Raw genomic sequence first — 20,926 nt, 5'->3', positions numbered from 1 at the left:
TGGAAGGGTGATTTGAATAGTGTACACCTTTAAAGACTTTATTTCTGACTCATGAAATTTACACAGAAATGTGAACTAACTGAAAATCAAAGTACACAGTTCTTACTAACACTCAAAGCCAAGCTGGATGTTCTCACCCAAACTTTTGGAGGTAGAGCTGTTGAAGAAAAATTACTTGTCTATTGTGGTGATATATTGTGTACCCCAATGAAACTTATCTGGGGATCAGAGGACAGAGCCAGCCACTAGATTAGACATAGAGGCCAGACAGTGGCAGCACACACCTTTAATCCTATCACTGGGAGACAAAGATCCTTCTCTTTGTCAGTTCAAGGCCACATTGGGAACAGAGTCAGGAATGGTGGCACACACCTTTAATTCCAACACTTGAGATCCCATGCCTTTGCCTTTGCTTGGGAAGCACACATGCTTTTAATATCAGGAAGTAAAAAGGTAGGGCACAGAAAGGTATATAAGGCATGAGGAAACAGGAAGTCTCTCTCTTGAGGCTGAGAATTTTGTAGAGGTAATAACGTGGCTAGCTTGTTCTGTTTTTCTGATCTTTCAGCTTTCACCCCAATACCTGGCTCTGGGTTTTTTATTTTCATTAATAAGACCGTTTAGCAATTCGTCTTACAGTCTATTTTCTAAGATAGGATATTTTCCATATTAACTTAACACGTATTCTGTGTCCCTGCGGTGAGATAATTTAAGATTTATCACGTAAGAAAGATTTCAAGTATACATTATTACTAACTGCAATCATTGAGATGGAAATGGACTGCCAGAAGTTATTCATCCTGCATAACTAAATATTTGTGCCATTTGACTTGCATTGCTCCATTCAATGCAAAATCAAGCCACTACTCTATTCTGTTCTACAAGTCTGATTCTAAGCTTGCACATATAAGGGATAAGATAGTGTATTTGGTTTTCTTGGTTGGCATATTTCACTTAGTGCAATGTTTTCTAGCATCACCCCTGTTGCTGAGGATGATAAGATTTCCTACTCTTTGGGCTGAATAATATTCCAGTTCAAATAAAAACCACTAATAGTCAGGGAACTGTAAACAATAATAAGCAATCATGTCACATATATTATCATTATAGAAAGACAAGATCAGTGCCTGGCTCAGCCATCACCTGAGAAGTTTTCTCTTGCAGTGAATGGGAACAAACACAGAGACTACAGCAGGACAATATGTGGAGAGTGAGAGATCTGGGCATACTCACTTCTAAATATGAGGTCTTCAGAAAGCCCCTCACCTCACAGCTCAGAGAGCTATGAGGAAGAGGGTGAAGAGGATGTGAAATGACTGTAAAAGCCACAGGTGATGGAAGACATCAGTGTTCTCCAGACACAACAGGAATGATGCACATATGAACTCACAGAGTGGTTGGCAACATGCACAGGACCTGCACAGGTTCAAGTCACAGTTCTACCATGGGGGGGGCGGACATGAGCTCCCACCCTTAGCCAAGAATATATTCATGATTGACACCCACTTGCAAAGGAAAATTTAGTTTTCTCCAATCGAGTCTCACTGGGTATGTATGACTTCTCCATGAGAGTCTCACTGGGTACATATGACTTCACTGCTGGGTCTAAGTCATGCATTGTTCTACAATAGATATTCCAATTTATCGCTTGCTTAGGATCTCAGGCATTTAAGCAAAAGTTATCCATTTCCTCCTTGCTATAATTTTGCATAGGAGAAACAGAACTGAGTAAGGCAAACTATCAGACATACGTTTATTCTTCAACATTTACTGAACACAGATTGTGAGGCAGAGATTGTTGGAAGGACATGACCCAAGGGATGACTCTCAGACAGTGACAATCCTCTAGGCACACTCTATCTTTAAATTTAGTCTTGTCTCTTTGCACCATAGAATATTTATCTGGAGAATGAAGTGACTTAAATAAACGGGCTATACTATCATTTTTAACTTCAAATTATACAAACAAAACAGAAATGTTCTGATAAAACAACTGGTCTTATTTCTTCAGCACTTCTAGATTGAATATAAACCAATTATATAATAAGTGAAATAAGCAACCATAGATTTTTGTTAGAAATGAAGTTGAATATACAACTTGAGTTTCACTTACTTAGTATCTTTTGCAGCTAGTTTGGACCACTTTGAACCTGAAGAAGTAAATCATCCACAGGTTTCTATTATTTCACCCTCATATCACAAATTTTTAAGAGAGTCACTGGATACTGTGGCTAGGTTGTTCATTTCATGTGGTCCGCGGGATAAAAATGAATTAACTTCAGTCTCTCCCATATACACAATATGTCACTGTATATTTACTTAGTATACTTTTCTTCCTAAAAATAATCTGGATTTTGTTCATATAAACAATGAAAACTTTAAAACTACAATATCTTAAACTTAAAGATATTAAAAGGATGTGAAATAATCATTGTATAAATTTGCTAGAAGACATAAAAGTTATATACCCCAAATCTGTGTAATACTTTTTTTTTGATAAATTAAAACTCAAATGAGCAGAAGAATATACCATATTCACCACCTTAGTTCTGATTAGTGCTGTTAGGGCAATCATTCTTCTGGAATTGAAGTAGTTTCTTAGCAATGTATGATCTGATTCTAAATTTCATAAGGCAGAGCAAATTACTTGAACTAACTATAGCACAGACAGGGGAATGGAGGTGGGGGACAGGAGGGTATATTTAAAAATGGGGAGATGCTAACTACCTTATTTCTACATTAATTCCAAAGCTAATGTCATCAGAACAGTACAGTATTGATATCAATATAGAGAAACAGTAAAATAGAATAGAATACAAAATCCAGAAAAAGATGCCCAGAAATGGAAATTTTCTTCAATGTAAGTAGTAAGTAAATTCAATGAAGAATTATTTTCTCACATTTATATAGAAAATTGGTGATTTGTATGTAATAAAAATGGTTCATTAGTCTTTATGTAGCTCTTGATTAAAAATTAATTGTCAGTGGAACAAAATCCAAATAGTTAAAACTGAAAACAATAAAATTTTTAGAAGAAATCAAGAATTCTGATTTTGAGTTTGGCAAAATGTCCTTGATACAGCATCCTGAGTATGAGTCATAAAGAAGAAAGTTTATACAGTGAACTTAAGAAAACGCCAAACTTCTTGCTAACACAGTAGTAAGAATAAACGATAAGTAAAGACTAGAAGAAAATATTTATATCCTATAATCTAGTAGTGTATATATAAAAACTATACCAACTTTTCAAGCTCAAAACAAATAAACAAGCAATGTAAACTTATAGTAAAAGTCATAAAACTATAAAGGGGCCACTGTGGATGTGTACATGTGTGGGAGGGGATAAAAGCCACAAGGAAGAATAGGTAACATAACACAGGTCCTATGAAGTTGGAAGGGAGAATATTGGGAGAAGGGTGGAAAGACAGGGCAGAGGAAAGGGTGGGGAAGAGTTAAAATGGAAGATATATGAAAAAGCCATATAGGAATATTTTATATGGTCACTTAAAAATAATAATTTTTTTTTTGGAGCTGAGGATCAAACCCAGAACCTTGCACTTGCTAGGTTGGGGATTTAGCTCAGTGGTAGAGTGCTTGCCTAGCAAGCGCAAGGCCCTGGGTTCGATCCTCAGCTCAAAAAATAATAATAAAAATTGTTTGAACAGAGGAATCTACATGGGTCCTGAGAGGGGAGAAGAGGGAGGATTTAATGCTCCTTCCAGAAACCATAAATTATTAAACAAAGCTCCCAAAGTCAAGCATGGGATACCTCCTACAAGTTGTTCATCAAGGAGGTCTAAGTGGCCCCTAAACAATGCAGGCCATTGCCATTGCTCCTGGTGGCCCAATAGGACTCGATAGGAAGACTCTATTGCTGAAGACACCACATGCTTTGGTCACAGAATGTGGAGAGATAAAGCTAGAAGTGTCTTCCCTGCTGGTGAGCTTTCTTAATGCTAGAAGATGTAATGCAAGCTCCTGGCAAAGAAAAGTCAGTATTATGGGGCTGTGAACTCTGAAGTAAAATAATGACAGGTCTGCCAAGATGTGAGCACTGGCACAATAGTGGAATGAATGTTATGAGAGAAACCAACCACTTAATGACTAGATTCAAGGCCTGCCCCACAAGAAGGAACTCATATTTACAACATAGCAAGAACACGTGGGGTTCACTGTAGGGGATAACCTACTGCTATTGCTTTGATAAATGGGTATAATGTCAAACTGACTTCTAAGTACTTATCTTCACAACCATAGAATAGTGCAGTTCTTAGCCTTGGTTGGAAAAAAATTTTTTTTTTCTTTCTTTTTTTTTTTTTTAAAGAGGATGATAGTTAATACAGAGACTCACAATGGCTCAAAATGCAGAGAATAAGAGACTAAGGAATTCTTGACCTTAGACAGGCCAATTATATCACCGTCCCCATCCCAAGGCTCTCATAGCATAAAGGGCAGTAAACTACATAAGAGCCATTTGGGGACCAGTACTATGCAACAGCATCTTCCAGAAATTACCTGACCAGTGCAATCATGAATTCGCTGTAACTTCCATAAAAGTGACACAAGACTGATTTATCAACATTGTGTGGTGGAGATGGGAAGGGCTCATGAGGTCCCAGTCCTCTTTGAGGGATTCCTGGCAGTTAGTGGCTGCTGACAGAAGCATGGCAACTTTTTCAGTGTGTGCTCACTGATGATGTTGCCCATGCTACAGAAAATCAACTGTACTTAAACTCAGTGGGTCATACACATGATGAAATCATGAAAGCTGGAGGTGGACTTGCTAGGAAGAAGTGGTTCAGCAGGAGGAGGGGAGCACTAGACAGGGTAACAGTGGTGGAAAGAACAGAAATTCATTATATACTTGTATAAGATGCTCAAACAATAAAAAAAATTAATTTGAAGGAATAAGAAAGACTGTTTGAAAGAGGAAACCAATATGGCATCAGAGACAACATAGGATAAAAGGGAAGGGTGTGAATACAACCAACATACACTTGAGGCATGTCCAAGTACTTTGTATAACTTATATACAAACCACTTAAACAGATTCTTCATCAAAGAGGAAATAGATGTCAAGTAATCACATGACGTCATTAACAAGTTAAGAAAGTGTAAAGTATAATTACAATGCAACAGCAAAATACACCTACTAATAGTAAAGAATTGGTGCAGTGTTTAATCCTACCATTTGTTCTGTCATGGCTACTAGAGGAAGGCCTTTACTGTTCTGGGGATGTAGAGAAATGTCAACTTCTATGACAATAATGCCCTCCAGACTGCCATCATAGAGGACACCAATCTACAGCTTGCTCAGCTCCTCTTAGTGTTAAGAAGGCAAGCCATGCTCTCTCCTTCTTCTGTAGTGAAGATCTTAGTCATCTCCTCAGAGTGTGACAGATGAACTCACTGAGGAACCACTAACTGGTGAAAGTTATCAAGTCTCCTTGCCTTCAAGAGCCAAAGTACGTTCTTTATAAACCAGAAACAATTAACTTTTGTGGGAAACAATATTTAGAAAGGAAATGAAGTACAGATGTGGTATCTCTGATCCTTTCCTCTCTGTCTCTGTCCCTTGTCTCTGGCATAAAGACTGAGCTTTGACTGCAATTCTCTGGAGAGAGATTGTCAATAAAGATTGAAGAAGGACAGAGGTATTTTTTTGTGTGTGTTATTTTTTCAGTTTCAGAAAACTATAGCACACTTTAAAATAACAAAAATGAAAGGTCTCTTGTGTACAGCAAGCTGAGTTAGACAGATGAAATGTAACAGAATTCACATTTCATTTTGCAGCAAATGATATAAATCCAATATCTAAGACAGCAGTCACCAAGCACTGGATATTTCAATAAAATTGGATATTAAACTTTTCTTTCAAATTGGAGAAAATACTTACGATTATTACTTCACTAGCAGATCTCTGCTGCTTTCTGAATTCATATAATGTGCTGGCCCTTTAAAATAAAATCCTCCCAAATGTAAATTTTGTTTGTCTGAATTAAGAAAAGGCCTGAAGTGATTTTTTATTAATTTAACTGTATGATTATTTATTAAAAACATTACAATGATTAATTACACAATCAACATTTAAAATCTATTTCTGACTTTGTATGTTGAAAGGAAATGCTTCACAATGACTCCATAAACTAGACAATGGGGAAGTATTTTAATTTCTTTGTTCTAATGTATGGGACTTCAACTACACATGCTACATTTGGCTTAAAGAATTACTAAGGCTCCTAAATAATGGAGGGGGAACTAATTATAAATAATATATCCAGAGAAAAAGAGGGAAAGAGAAAAGTGGCCTGAACAGCACACTTTGTAAGACAATGTCTTCCAGTCAGCTGCTTGGCTATGCCCCAAGGTAATGTCTCTCTCATCAAGACTAAAAACAAAGCAAACACAGCCTCTGATAACTCCCTGAAGTCTACTTTGATGCTCAAGAAAAGCAAATAAAAGAAACACCTGAAGAAAAAGACAAGTATAAAAGCTAATTTTCACTTGAGAAATAAAGGTGTGATAAAGTTTTTAAAAGGCAAGTTAGTTTCCATAGAATAGTCAACTGTATAAGGCTAATTTATACCTTAATACTTAAAATGGATTTGAAATCAACATCCACTATTTCCACACTGTATTCATATCAGTAAAACAAGCACACTTAATAATAGCATTTAGAGGCCAGATGATGGTGCCACATGCCTTTAATCCCAGCACTTGAGAGGCAGAAGCAGGTGGATTTCAGTGAGTTTGAGGCCAGCATAGTCTACAAAGTGAGTTCCAGGACTATTATACAGAGAAACCTGTCTCAAAAAACAAAACCAAATAAAAATAGCACTTTCATACATTGGATACGAACACTTCTAACTTTAACAAATATTATAGTGGAGTGTAAACACAGGAAGTTTATAAAATAAAGGCTAAATAACAAGATTATCTCCAAAACATGTATTTAAAAGATGCATAAAATTTCAGCCTTTTTTTTTTCTTTTTCATTTTTACAATGGCGAGATTTACTTTAAAAAACATGTTCTGAATCTTCTGCACTGAAAAGGAAAATAGACTCTGATCTTAATGCTTCCCCATCCTCCTGGGAAAGAGGAAAGGTGAACAAACGATCCCGAAGCTGTGAACTCAGCCTAACTGCTGGTGGTGGCTTGAGCCTACGGTCTCAGTCCTTGGAAGACAGAAGCAGTCAGAGCTCAAGTTCAAGGCCGCCCTGGAATCTCAGCTACATGATGAAATGCTGCTTCATTAGAAAGAGAGAGAGAGAGAGAGAGAGAGAGAGAGAGAGAGAGAGAGAGAGAGACAGAGACACAGAGAGAGAGAGAAAGAAAGAAAGAAAGAAAGAAAGAAAGAAAGAAAGAAAGAAAGAAAGAAGAAAACCTTTATGAGGCTACTTCTAAGACTAAAAAATTTGGCGAATTCTCCCAAAGTTTTTTTCTGTACTCAAGCAAAACACTTGGCAAATAAGTTGCATTTAACATTTATACATTATATAGGTGTGATACATAATATGAAAGGCTCAATGGAAACTACATTGCACATAAATAGATGGGACTATTCTGATTTTTTTTCATACATCAATGTAAGGCAGGCCTTATTTTCCCAAAATTTCAAGACAAATCCACTTTGTAATGAGCTATATATGTGGGGCACCCGACTAGTTGGCTGTTTATCAGCTAGAGCATACTTTTATAATTGTTTCCTTAGACAATCCCAGGTCTGCCTCCAGGTGTCCTCCTCACATTTGGTAAGGAGTTGGACATCCATTCAGATGAAAAACGTCCAGATGCCATTTCCATTTCCATAAATAGGTATTTGCATATGGCATCCACAAAGAAATCCACATGCTGAGCCCCTGCCAAATAAGAGAACCTTCAACTACTGAGTGCCACCTTTGCTGTGAGCCTTCTCTTCACCACTCTGCATGCGATGAGGCTGTTTCCCATTGTCCCTCTCAGATACCAGGTCTCAACCCTGGCTGCAATCCAGAATCAGGAACTGGCGTGCATCTTCAGTATCTGCACACTGGCATGGCCTGGGAGTGTTTCAAAGGCTTTCCTAAGCCCACCTCAGGTAGAGATCTGGTCTTAGAATGTGCATTCTTTCAAATCTTCTAGATAGCTGTTTTTTTTTTTGTTGTTTGTTTGTTTTTTTGGTGTTGTTGATGTTGTTTTTTGTTTTTTTTTGGAGGGGAGGGGGTTTTACACCAGCATTTCTTTTTTTAGTTAAAAAGTATGTGTATGGTATTTTGCCTTGTGGATATGTATGTCTGTGTCCCACATGCACACAGTGCCTACCAAGGTTACCAAAGGGCACTGGATCCCCAGGACTGGAGTTATGACAGTTTGAGCCATGTGGATGCTGGAACTTGAACTCTAGTCCTTTGGAACAGCAAACAGTATTCATAACTTCTGAGCCTACTTTCTACCCCATATATCAATATTTCTAAAATTATGATAGAACTTTCAAAATATATCTGTACCCAAGAATATCATTCAAAAACTAAACAGCTACTCAAGAATATAATTCATTCACAAGTAGACAGAAGGTACATAATATGATTCAAATCATCAAATCACTGCAGAAATGACAAAAACCCTAAAATGTATATCACATATAAAATTACTTTAGCTTAAGTAATTTTTTATTCCTGCTTTCTAAATCATGAGATTTTAAATCATCCTATACTTTGATCCATAAATCACTTTCAAATGTATTAATTCTCACAGTCATAGCTACTTCAAGTTTGGTGTGACCAAATTCTAGTACTCACCACTCTTTGTCCATCTCTTAGGAAATGTTTATGTGTCTGTCGGTACACTTTGTTCATAAACACCCCATTGACCACCCTCCCATACCTCTTCTCTCTCACCAGTCTGCTTTTTCCTCCAAATACTCCTGCTTTGCTTTCACATCACATGTGTGTGTATGTGTAAGCCTGTATCATACATATGACAAAATTCTGCAATATCTATCCTCCTTCATGACCCTTATTCTTGCCCACCCTCTTCTTTTTAGACACCTCCCCTTCTGCATAGTGTTTCTTGTACTTTCACATCATCCATCCATCCATTCAACTAACCATCTAATCATCCATCCATGTATATATCTATATATATCACAAATAAATTCTTATTTTTGTTATTTAAAAAGAGAATGTTTCCACTACCCTGCAAGATTAAATGGAATTATGTTTGTAATATAAGTAGTAATAGTAGCTAGTAATTAAACAAAATAAGAGAGCACTAGAGCAAGAAAAGATAGATTTCTATTTTCCTTCAGTTTACAGTTTACAAACAAGGGATCAGAGGTCTGGAGACTAAAGATGATCAGATCCTAAGGCTGTTTAAAAAAGTGTCAATGGGGTGCACACACCCTCCTCCATCTGCTGAAAGGATCCAAGGGATCCTTAAGTGAGTTTCTCAGGGAAGAACAATTATATCATGGACTCACTGTTTACAGTAATCTGCAAAAGGAGAGAATAGACATTTTCTCAATACTTTTCACCATTCAATTACTTTTGAACATAGTAGTCAAGTGTGAAATTACTGGGACAGACACCAAGACAAAACAGATAAAAATAATGATACAGAATGCCATCTTTTACTTTCCAAACTCATCAATGGCAGAGGCACTGACGCACATTTCCCTGCTCCAGGCCCACCACTACCACTAGCCTCTTTAGTGATACTAGAATTTAGAAACCAAAATTCATATGCAGTATCAATAGTTAAAAAATGTATTCCTATATGAGTTATGGGATCCCTACAGTATTTATTTATGTTCTCAGTTTCTTTCTATGAAACACACCAATAGGTTAATAATTAATATATCAATAGCACTTATCAGCAAATATTGAATAATATTTTTATTATAGATATTCCTGTAACTAAGGCTTATGTTACAGAACAATTTAGTAATATTATAAGAGTTGCTAAATTAGTACAGAAAAGTTTCATATACACCTGACCCAGTTTTCTAAAATACTAAGAGTTTGTATTACCATGGGATATTTATCAAAAGCAAGATGCTTAAAACAGTCCATCACTCCAACTAAACTACAAATTGCTATTGGATTATCATTTCAGCTTCAAGAGCTAACCAACATACTGAATTGCATTTACTGTTCATGTCTTATTCTTCTCGTATCTTTTATCAGCTTTGCTTTTCATAACCTTCATAAAACGAAGAGTCCTGACCAGTCTTTCTGTACATTGTCACCAATGTGGCTTTGCCTGACAACTTTCTCATGTTTGGGCTGGGCTCATGTTGGGGCTTGAGGAAAGAATGACATGGATACCCAGCATGGCCTTCTTGCAGCACTGTATGAGTGGAATGCAGGAGAAGTAGTGATACCACAGTGGCCAGCCTTTTGGCCAGGTGATAATGCTGTGGTTTTTCTTGGCTAGTGACTTAGAGCTGAGTCTTTTCTCAAAAATCCTTTAAGTGAATTTATTTTTTACATTTTCAACACAATTCATTTTGTTTATCACAAATTCTTTTCCACATGGCGATACCTTTGATACACCTGGTTGATGTGTGTGTGTGTGTGTGTGTGTGTGTGTGTGTGTGTGTGTGTGTGTGTGTGTGAGAGAGAGAGAGAGAGAGACAGAGAGAGAGAGACAGAGAGACAGACAGAGAGAGAGAGAGAGACAGAGAGAGAGAGACAGAGACAGAGACAGAGAGAGAGACAGAGAGAGAAGCCCTATCAGGCTACACTAAAATGAAGAGTTGACTTTTTCCTCCAATGACCAGACAGACACTGAGTGATTTTAAGGACAGAATGATGGAATGTTTCTGATGTTTTAATAAATCGTAGTAGCTGAAATATAAAAGCTGAATTCGAGGGGCCATGGTGGCAATTGAAAAAGTAGCAATCTTACAGCAGCATGTGTGATAAATATGGCACCTTGAATTAGGTTATTGGAGATGTTAAGGGATGAGAAGAATCAGGAAAATTCTAGAGAAAGCTGACAGAACTTGCAAAGAGGTGGGATATTAGGATGAGGGAAGGAGAAAGAGAAGGACCTTTAGGTTACTGATAAACAATGCCTGCATGGAATACTCCTTTATGATGGTGTGAATCCCATGTTCTCCTTGTATGCAGTTTCAGTATGCAAATCTGAAGCTCCAAGGAAGGAAGGTAACTTTGGAAGTCAGTGACACACAAATAATATCTGTGATCTTTAAACCTACTTAAATTGTTAATATAAACCAGTGGTTTTCCTTCACTGATGGAAGCCTTCATATGGTTCTATGTGTGGCATCTAGCAATGTCTTCAAACATTTTTGATTATTGCACTTTGGTATTATTGACTAAGAGACAGAGATGACATTAAATATCATAAAATGAATGGGCAGCACCCAATAATAAGTATTTTGCTCAAGATATTATAAAGCTAAAGTTGAGAAACTGATAGAAAAATTATCTTGTTTTTTAAGGGTATGCAAGTGCACTCTCAGATTTACAAACATATAGGAAACATTAATTATGTGTTCAACTTTAAAATGGGTTAAATGTATTATTTAATAATCTAAAATTAGTTAAAATATCCAAGAACTAGTTATAAAATTAGGTTTCAAAGAGTTACTATTTAGTACTGAAAAACAGTTACAATAAGGAGATAAGGTAAATTAATATACTTATAGTTTAAGTGAACAACTCTGATTCATAAATCTATAAGATCTTCTGTTACATTATGCTATAGCACCTCTACTGAATGAATAAAAGTATGACTATATGATTACATGAAGAAAAAGTTAAGCTTAGCTGTCCAATTCTTGTACAAAGTCAAAGTCAAAGAAGTAATCTGGAACTTGAGAATTCAAAAATTGTAACAGCACAAGAGAGGTATAAGAAGAATTGGAATAAAAACGTGATTCTGAGAGGGAAAATCCCCCAAAACACAGAATGCTTGCCAGTGTTCTTCTATACCTAAAAATACAAAAGTCATCCATAATATTAAAAAAATAAGAACTCTAAAGGTTTATCCTCTTAAAAATATTTGTGATGGCTGTTTTCAGATCTGAATTCATAGGAGAAGATAATGTCCTCCTCAGAACATATCTACTTCATTAGACAGCAAATCACCTTCCATACTGGGCTGTAGTGATCACTGGACTACTTAGCCCTTTAATGTCATGAGGAATTTACAGGGTTTATAACGAACGATACATTCTAGATAGAAGGCGGTGAGTGTAGGAAATATACCACTGCAGTGTGAAAAGCTGTGTGAGGAAGACCACCTCAATGGGAAAACAGAAGAGGGAAGAGAGAAATGCCCTGTAGATGTATTCTAATTTGGCTAAGTCCTGCAGATAGAAACAATAGGTAGCCTTGTGCATTAAAAATGGTCCTTCAACCCTTGAGCAGAATCATTAAATGAGACTGACATTTTGCCAGCAGGGACATGTGGTTTGGTATGAATAACATTCAGCAGCCAGAGGAGATGGAGCTGGTGACTCTGAGCTCACGTGTACCTCTTATGCATCTAAAGCCTATCACAACATTCTCTAATTTATACATATTTATGCTTAGCTGTAATGTGGATTTATGGAAATTCACAAATAAGTAGTCTTATATCCTTTCCTCCATTTATTAACTTATTTTGTGTGTGCCTGGGTATGTGTATGCATGTGTGTGCATGGGGGCAACCGCATGCAATGGTGTGCCCATGGAGGTTTTATGACCAGCCATGCTTAATGTGGAGGTCCACCATATGGAGTATAGGGATTGAAGTCAGGTCATGGGGCTTGGCTACAGGTACTTTGTCCCACTGAGCCATCTTGCTAGCCAGATTTAAAATACTTTATGAACACAAGTTTCACTTGAGAAACACTCGTCTATGTTCCTCTGAATCATGCTAGTGCAGTGATATCCTGGACAGTCAAGAATGAGAAAAACTCACCCTGCCCAGTTCCTTGTCTTCCAGGGCCAGGACCCCTGTGCTTTCTGTGAAGAGTTTCACTTTGACCACAGGCCGAGGGTGGGTAGTGCTGAAATCTCCTTGAGTTCCCCATCTGCAGTAAAGTAAGAAAGATTGTCCTTAATATGCAGCATTAATTTCTCCCACTAGATAGACATGTCTCTATAAAAGGTGCATTAAGCAATGGAGAATCTTTTATGACTCAACGAGATTTTCGTCTTTGCTTTTCTTTCTGACAGATGGCTCCATCCAACGGAAAATAACAGTAAGCTTTATGGCTTGTAATAGTTATTCAGCGGCTCAAAAATTAGCATACTGATCTATAAAATATGGGAATGCTATATGAACTTAGGTTAAGAAAAGGCATTGTAGAAGTACCTAGTGAAATCTATTACTTTATTAATTATAAAGAACAATGTGACAGTATTTTTATGAATGGGAAAATTGTTATGGGTGTCTATGTAGGAGATAGCTTTGCAGAAAGCTGTTCTTACATACCATGGAACTTTACTAAATATTGGCTATCTTTAATTTTTGAAAAGTAAAAACAATTATCTTAGATTATTTCTTTACATGACTTTTTATAGCATCTTTCAAAAAGAATGAAATATGCTTCATACAATTTTGAACAATCTGCAATTAATTTCCCAATACATTCTAGGGATGGAAATAAGACTGTTGACATCTGGCTTTTCAAATCATCATAACAAAATAACATGTTTTCTTGGCTTATCTTTTAATTAATAACATCTTTTCTTTATCACACACCAATTCATTTGAGCTTATTGACAAACTCAACTGGCACACATCTGATATTCAAAAATCTTATCAGTATTTCTTGAAATTCTGAGAGATAACAGGTAGGGAGACTTGGCACAGCATGAACAAAACAGCAATGAACAAAATGTAGCAAATGGGAGAAAAATTAAGGGTTTAACAAACTACAGATTCAGTTTAAAAATAAAACACTAAACAATGCCAATTTTCTTGTATTATGTCAAAAACAACCACTTTATCACTGAATGTTTATTTTATAAATCTTATTTAGAAAGTTAGTTAACTCTCAAAAACAAGTATCTTAAAAACGAGTGTTATATGCCTGTCTTCTATCATAGCATTGATATTGCAATAATGTGTCTAACAGTAAAGACTATTGCAATGACTGAAGAAACAAGCATCTAAATGAAAGATGTTCTCTTGAGACTAAAGTCAGAGGCCAGAGAGAAGGGTTTAAGTAGGGTGGAAAAGTTCACTCATTTCTATTTCAGACTTCTAAAAATAGGACATCAAGTTCTTGGGTTCTTTTTCTGTTCTGTTTTGTTTCTTTTCTTTTCTTTTTCTTTTTTTTTTTTTTGCCATTTCACTGAATTCAGTTAGTCTGTGGTAGAGCAAAGGCAGAAAACAATAAAATAAAATTAGAGTCAAAATGAGGAGAAAGGGATTCTGAGTGTACTACGTAGAAGTGCAAGTCTTGAGTTTGGCTGGGAAGTCTTGTTGGAAAGTTTGGAAAAGATTCCTTTAACAAACTGTTCTTAATTCCTTGTCAGATAGCTAAAATTTTAAGGCTACCCGTGGATCGTTTTGCTATGACTAGGATCAGAGAGTTCTAATAGTCTTGGAGGCGTCTAATATTCTTTCACAGGATTCACTCATCTTTCAAACAAATCCCTGTTAATTGAATTTCTTTAGACTTCTATGTTTTACTTGAAGAACCTGCAAAGGTCAAAGTAGAAAAGAACTAGTAGGAGATGAAAGTCTTAAGGAAGTTGAGCTAGAAGACCACAGGCAACATGAAAGTAGAGAAGGGAATTATGGGAGTTGAAAGGTTCAACAGGGATGAGGTGGTAGGACACAGGAGATCGGGGAACAATGAGAGTAGATTATCCAAAGTGAAGGAGCTATGGGAACCATACTGGAACTTACTCTGTAAGCTGATTAAAGTATGTGAGTTAGAGACTATAACTGGAAGGGAGTTATTCTGCATAGCTAAACAATGCTCCTCCATGTACCAGGCATGGGATGCCCCCATATAAATTATTGGTCTGGGAACCTAGGAGTCCCAAGAATAAAACAGGTTATTGCCTTTTTCTCTTGGTTGCCCACTGGAACTAGATGGACAAGACTGTATTGCCAAAGACACCATACACCTTGCTTGAAAGATATAGATAAACTAAGCTAAAACGCATTTTGATGCTTCTCCCCACCTGCTAGCTTTATACTGCCCTGTGTGATTGTATCTCTGCACTTTTGGTAAATTGTCTTTAACATATATAAAAATATCCCTTTTTTATCAGATGCATATGAATAAATCAGATCAAATATATGTATACATGTACAAATCATATACATATTGCTGATATTACATATATGGTACACAAAGGATATGCACACTATATATTATAGATATATAACATTGAATATAATAGAGGAGATATATAAAAATATATGTACACACATACAATCACAGGATGCATAATATTTTGGTCAACAGTAGGCTGCATACCGAATGATGATGCCAGAGTCTAGAAATGCATCAGCTACACAGATTTTGTTTTGATGCTTGCACAACAGAACTTGTCATTATTTTCAAAATGTATCCACCATACTAAGTCACACACATGCACACACACACACACACACACACACACACACACATACACATGTGTGCGCACACACATGCGCACACACACAGGTATATGTTGATCTTACCTCAATATTATCATTATTTTTCAAACATTAAAACTACAGAAATAGCCGGGCAGTGGTGGCACACACCTGTAATCCCAGCACTCGGGAGGCAGAGCTAGGTGGATGTCTGTGAGTTTGAGGCCAGCCTGGTCTACAAAGTGAGTTCCAGGACAGGCGCAAAGCTACACAGAGAGACCCTGTCTCAAAAACAAACAAACAAACAAAAACAAACAAACAAACAAAAACTATAGAAATAATACGAGGTGAGGCATGGTGAGGAGGGACAGGATCTTACAAGTCAGAAAAGGTACCCAATCAACGTATTTCAGAATAAGCAATATTCATGTACATACAAAGTGATACAACATGTAAAAAGGAATTATTAATATAGAGCATAGAAGCTGGAACGAGTGATCTATAACCCAAACCAGTATGGTAGTTAACTTAAGAGTCTGGTAGGCAAGAAATCATTATATTATAGGTCCCTGTAGTAATGTAGAAGAATAATCTACACAAGGAATTTCTGAGCAAAGAAAAGGGAATGCAAAAGGCTATTTTTATAAAATGAGAAAAGCAACAATAATATGCTTTCAGGCTGGGAGAAACTGAGGAGCAAGAATACCAGGAGTCCTAATAACAATGGACCAGAAGACTGATGTTTTAATTACATTAAAAAAACATGCAGCTTTAAGGTCAGAGATACGACTCAGATAGCCAAAGTGTTGCTACACAAGCCTGAGGACCTGAGTTCAATCCTTGGAACCCACATCGTAGTGTAATGAGAGAAGCAATTCCTGAAAGCTGTCCTCTGAGCTCAACATCCATGCCATGGCAAGCATCATCCTCTCTCACATTAAATAAAATAAAAATAAAAACACTAACAATGTGCAAATTTAAAGAGGGGAACAAATGGTATGGTAGAATTCTATAGTACTTTTTAATGCTAACATCTCACTATATAAGCACAGATTGAGACAATCTTGATAGCTTCTTCTGTGAAACATAAGAACAAGGGACTAGAGAGATGGCTCCATAGCTGAGGCCACTGGTTGCCTTTCCAGAGGACCCAGGTTTGATTCTCAGCACTCATACTGCAGCTCACAACTATGTATAACTACAGTTCCAGAGGGTCTGATGCTTTCTTCTGCCTCTGCAGGTACCAGGAACTCTTGTAGTGCACAGATATACGTGTGAGCAAAGGAGTCATACACATAAAATGCAATATAAAATATTGAAAAAGAAAAGTTAAGAACATATGTACAGTATAAGAAAATACTTAGGATTCTAGAATGATGAATTAAAATCCCATGTGTCCCACATCCCTTGGAAAAGGCCTAAGAAGAGCTGAGAGGTTTGTAAGTGTATCTTAGTTCACCAATGCATTTAACTATTTCCTACCTAACTGGCATATTCCAACACTTTCAGCAACCAACACTAATTCTTATCTTTCTCCTACTTTTCAGCATTAAGTGATAAAATAGTACATTACACTTGCTATCAACTGGCTTGACTCTGAACACACTGCACTTCTGTACTTGTATGGATACATTACTTATGAGATTCAAACTTCCAGTGTAAATCTTCAAACGAATTAAATATGTACAAAGCACCTTTACAAACACAGCAGGACTTCCTAACTATGAAAACACAGGTTGGTTCATACATCAATTGAAATAACTAACATTAATTATGCATTGGCTATTAAATAAAGTATACTGGAATTTCTATCTGGAGCCAAGATACATGTTGTTGCTTTTCATTCATTATTTATACAACCAAATAATGCTACATAATAAATCTATTATACTATCTCATATAACATCAGAGATTTGAGCACACTGAATGCCTACTATTCTAGAGTAGTTATGTAAAACGTGGGTATATGATGGAATAATTTGTTGCCAAGTAATGATGGTTGTGCAGGTGATGTAAAACTGTGGAAAATACGAAAATTTAAAAAAATAGGATATAAAAGCAAATGTGTATCTCTTTTTTTTTTTTTTTGAGACAAGGTTTCTCCATGTTGTTTTTTGGTGCCTGTCCTGGATCTCTCCCTATAGACCAGACAGACTTTAAACTCACAGAGATCTGACTGGCTCTGCCTCCCCAGTGCTGGGATTAAAGGCATGTACCACTACTGCTTGGCAAATGTATATCTCTTAATTCATGCAAACTAATATTAAGTATCAATATGTAGAAAATAACAATACAATACCAACAACCAAAGCCTCTATCCTCTTGGCACTTACAGGCTAGTACAGTACAGATGATAAACAGCTTGACTATATATTATAACATATATTTCTCATCATCCCTGCCCTTCAATCTTAAGAGCTGGCTGCTGTGGATATCGCTTTGTGTAAATAAAGTTCTGATTGGCCAGTGGCCAGGCAGGAAGTATAGGTGGGACAAGAGAGAAGAGAATTCTGGGAAGTAGAAGACTGGGGAGAGACACCACCAGCCGCCGCCATGAAAAGCAACATGTAAAGACACCGGTAAGCCACAAGCCATGTGGCAAAGTATAGATTAACAGAAATGAGTTAATTTAAGATAGAAGTAGATAACAAGCAGCCTGCCTTGGCCATACAGTTTGTAAGCAATATAAGTTTCTGTGTGCTTTCTTGGTTGGATCTGAGCAACTATGGGACTGGTGGGTAAGAGAGATTTGTCCTGACTGGGCCAGGCAGGAAAACTCTAACTACAAATGGCGCCCAACATGGGGCAAGAATTTCCACCTAAAACCTGAGAAAAAAGATTCTAAAACAGAGCTAAAAACAGCTTCCTAGTTGTCTCTCTCAAGTAAGCTGCAGCCTGCCGGTTTGAGCTACTATGGCGGGTTCCTGGCATGTGTGTCTGACCTGCAGTGTGGCGGGAATGAGTAATCTACAAGCAGCACTTTACTCTGCTGTGTGCTGGATTTAGCCTTTGCTAGTTTAAAAAAAAAAAGTTTCTGGGCTATGCACTGCTTTGATAGAACTGCTTCTGATAGTTGATGGTACACATGGCTCCAGATCCAGAGCTTGCAGTAAACTGTACCACCGCCATGTTGGAAAGCTGAGGTGAGCAGAGCCAGCAGCCACAGTGGCGTTTCAGTCTTACAAAGATGGATATTACACAGAGAATCTGGTTTGTCTTGTCTTTGGGATTTTCAACTGCAAAAAAAGATTTGACCATAAAATCTGTTGAGTTAAACAAATATGTAAATGTTAAAGGTACCTTGACTTCAAAATTTGGATATAAGGATATGTTGCTTTGGAAAAGAGTCTCTGCTTTTGTTTCCACAGAAAGCAGAGGCTATGGATTTGTTCCACATTAAGATACATCAGGCTTCATCAGCCAAGACCACCTGAAAGGTCTTCGATGATACCATGGCCCAGATGATCCAACATCCAGAATGGTTTCAAGACAACTGGCTCAGAGGTTCACCCTAATGGACTACTCCATAATCCTAAAATTTTCTTTGTATCCCCATAAGATACAGCGGCCCCCTCCAGCAGGAAGTAGTAAGAGAAACTATGCCCACATTCCCAAAATTATCAAGCTGGCTTTGGAGATGGAATTGGCTCACTACTTCTCTAAACCCAGACATATTGCTAAAAGAAATGGTTAAGAGATTCTTGTGTCCCAAATCAGAAGAGCCCTCTGATGTGGGACAGAGAAAAACCAATATTTTTACTTAAAACAGTTTGATTATGAATAAAATCTCTTTCTAAAGAAGAAAAGGGGATAGGATATAGATATAATAGGACAAAAGGGTAGATTAAGGAACTTACTTCTAAAGAGCAACAACTTGTTTAAAATGTTTTACATTGGTATAGACTTTAGTCTATTGATACAAACTTACAAGTTAATTTTGTTATACTATGTATATATTTCTATTCATGTTTAAGGTATTGTGTTTGTATAGCTCATTTTAAATTGAAATGGATAATTAAAAATAGATTAATAATTAGTCATCTATGATAATCATACTCATAGCCATGTTAGTTAAGTCTTCTAGGTATACATAGAGATATTTCAGATCGATAGGTAATCTTCAAATACTTCAAAGACCTACAGAATATGGCATTTAAAATACTTTTAAAATTTAGACTTTCTGGACAGTGAGACATGTCTGCTCCTGGCAGCACCAATCTACTTCAGAGAGGAGGATGGGCATTAAAGACACTTCATATCTTATCTTCACCTTTGCAAAAATAGCCATTTGGGCAAGAAACTGTTCTTGCCTGGACTGCTTGATCGACTAGACATGAAGGACCCATAGAAAGATGACTACTAAACTTTGCTTGACAAAATGGTCCTTCAGGTTCCTGATTCACAGAGGAAACTGCCAGACATTCTACAGGACACTGAGAGAAGTGATCAAGAGACTCTAGCCCTATAGGCTGAAGACAAATGCCCCAACTCTACAAAGGAACATTAGGTGACTGTCCAGGCTGCCAGCTGTCTCTGTCTACTCTTATAAGGCTCCTGAAAAATGCTTGCATCCTTCTCCTGGTTCTCAGGTAATATTATATCCTTCTGAGGTCTTTGATGTGGTTGAAGACTAGATAGTTATAATTTCCTCAGTTATGATACAAGATAAGTTAGATATAAAACTTTAGACTCACAAATATAAGATAGATAGGATATCTTCTTTAATATTGTAACTATAATTCTTGCTTGATAATTGTTTTGTTATATGTAATTGTACTATGTAAAAGTTAAAACCTTCCTTAAAAAAAAAAAGAAAAGGGGAAGTGCTGTGGATATCGCTTTGTGTAAATAAAGTTCTGATTGGCCAGTGGCCAGGCAGGAAGTATAGGTGGGACAAGAGAGAAGAGAATTCTGGGAAGTAGAAGACTGGGGAGAGACACCACCAGCCGCCGCCATGAAAAGCAACATGTAAAGACACCGGTAAGCCACAAGCCATGTAGCAAAGTATAGATTAACAGAAATGGGTTAATTTAAGATAGAAGTAGATAACAAGCAGCCTGCCTCGGCCATACAGATTGTAAGCAATATAAGTTTCTGTGTGCTTTCTTGGTTGGGTCTGAGCGACTATGGGACTGGTGGGTAAGAAAGATTTGTCCTGACTGGGCCAGGCAGGAAAACTCTAACTACAGCTGGCTATTGCCCACTATCTCCAAATAACTGCAGAACTAATTTATGCCTGGAATCCAAAAGGTCCTCAACCACTGCTAACCTCTGTGTTTGAAGTATGTTAAAAAATCATGAGCAGCAAAATGGTTGCACTAGAGCCATCCAAATTTCTTAATTCAAATTCATGTTATAAATATATAATAAATTCTTGATTAAGAAACTAA

The 20,926-nt window shown here is 36.9% G+C and overlaps 1 protein-coding gene across 13 annotated transcripts in view; it reads right to left on the bottom strand.

Annotated features, from left to right (window-relative positions):
* The window catches only part of Cadps2 (calcium dependent secretion activator 2), a 542,247-nt gene that overhangs the window by 243,798 nt on the left and 277,523 nt on the right, over positions 1-20,926 (bottom strand). For all 13 annotated transcript variants that reach the window (XM_036180984.1, XM_036180978.1, XM_036180981.1 and 10 more), the window contains exon 7: positions 12,915-13,026. In XM_036180984.1, the coding sequence (XP_036036877.1) occupies positions 12,915-13,026 (112 nt within the window). The remainder of the gene's footprint in view (positions 1-12,914; positions 13,027-20,926) is intronic.

Source organism: Onychomys torridus, chromosome 3 (genome assembly GCF_903995425.1).
Source record: "Onychomys torridus chromosome 3, mOncTor1.1, whole genome shotgun sequence".
Taxonomy (NCBI): Eukaryota; Metazoa; Chordata; class Mammalia; order Rodentia; family Cricetidae; genus Onychomys; species Onychomys torridus.
Note: the sequence above shows the minus strand (reverse complement) of the source record. Positions and strands in the feature narration are given on the sequence as shown.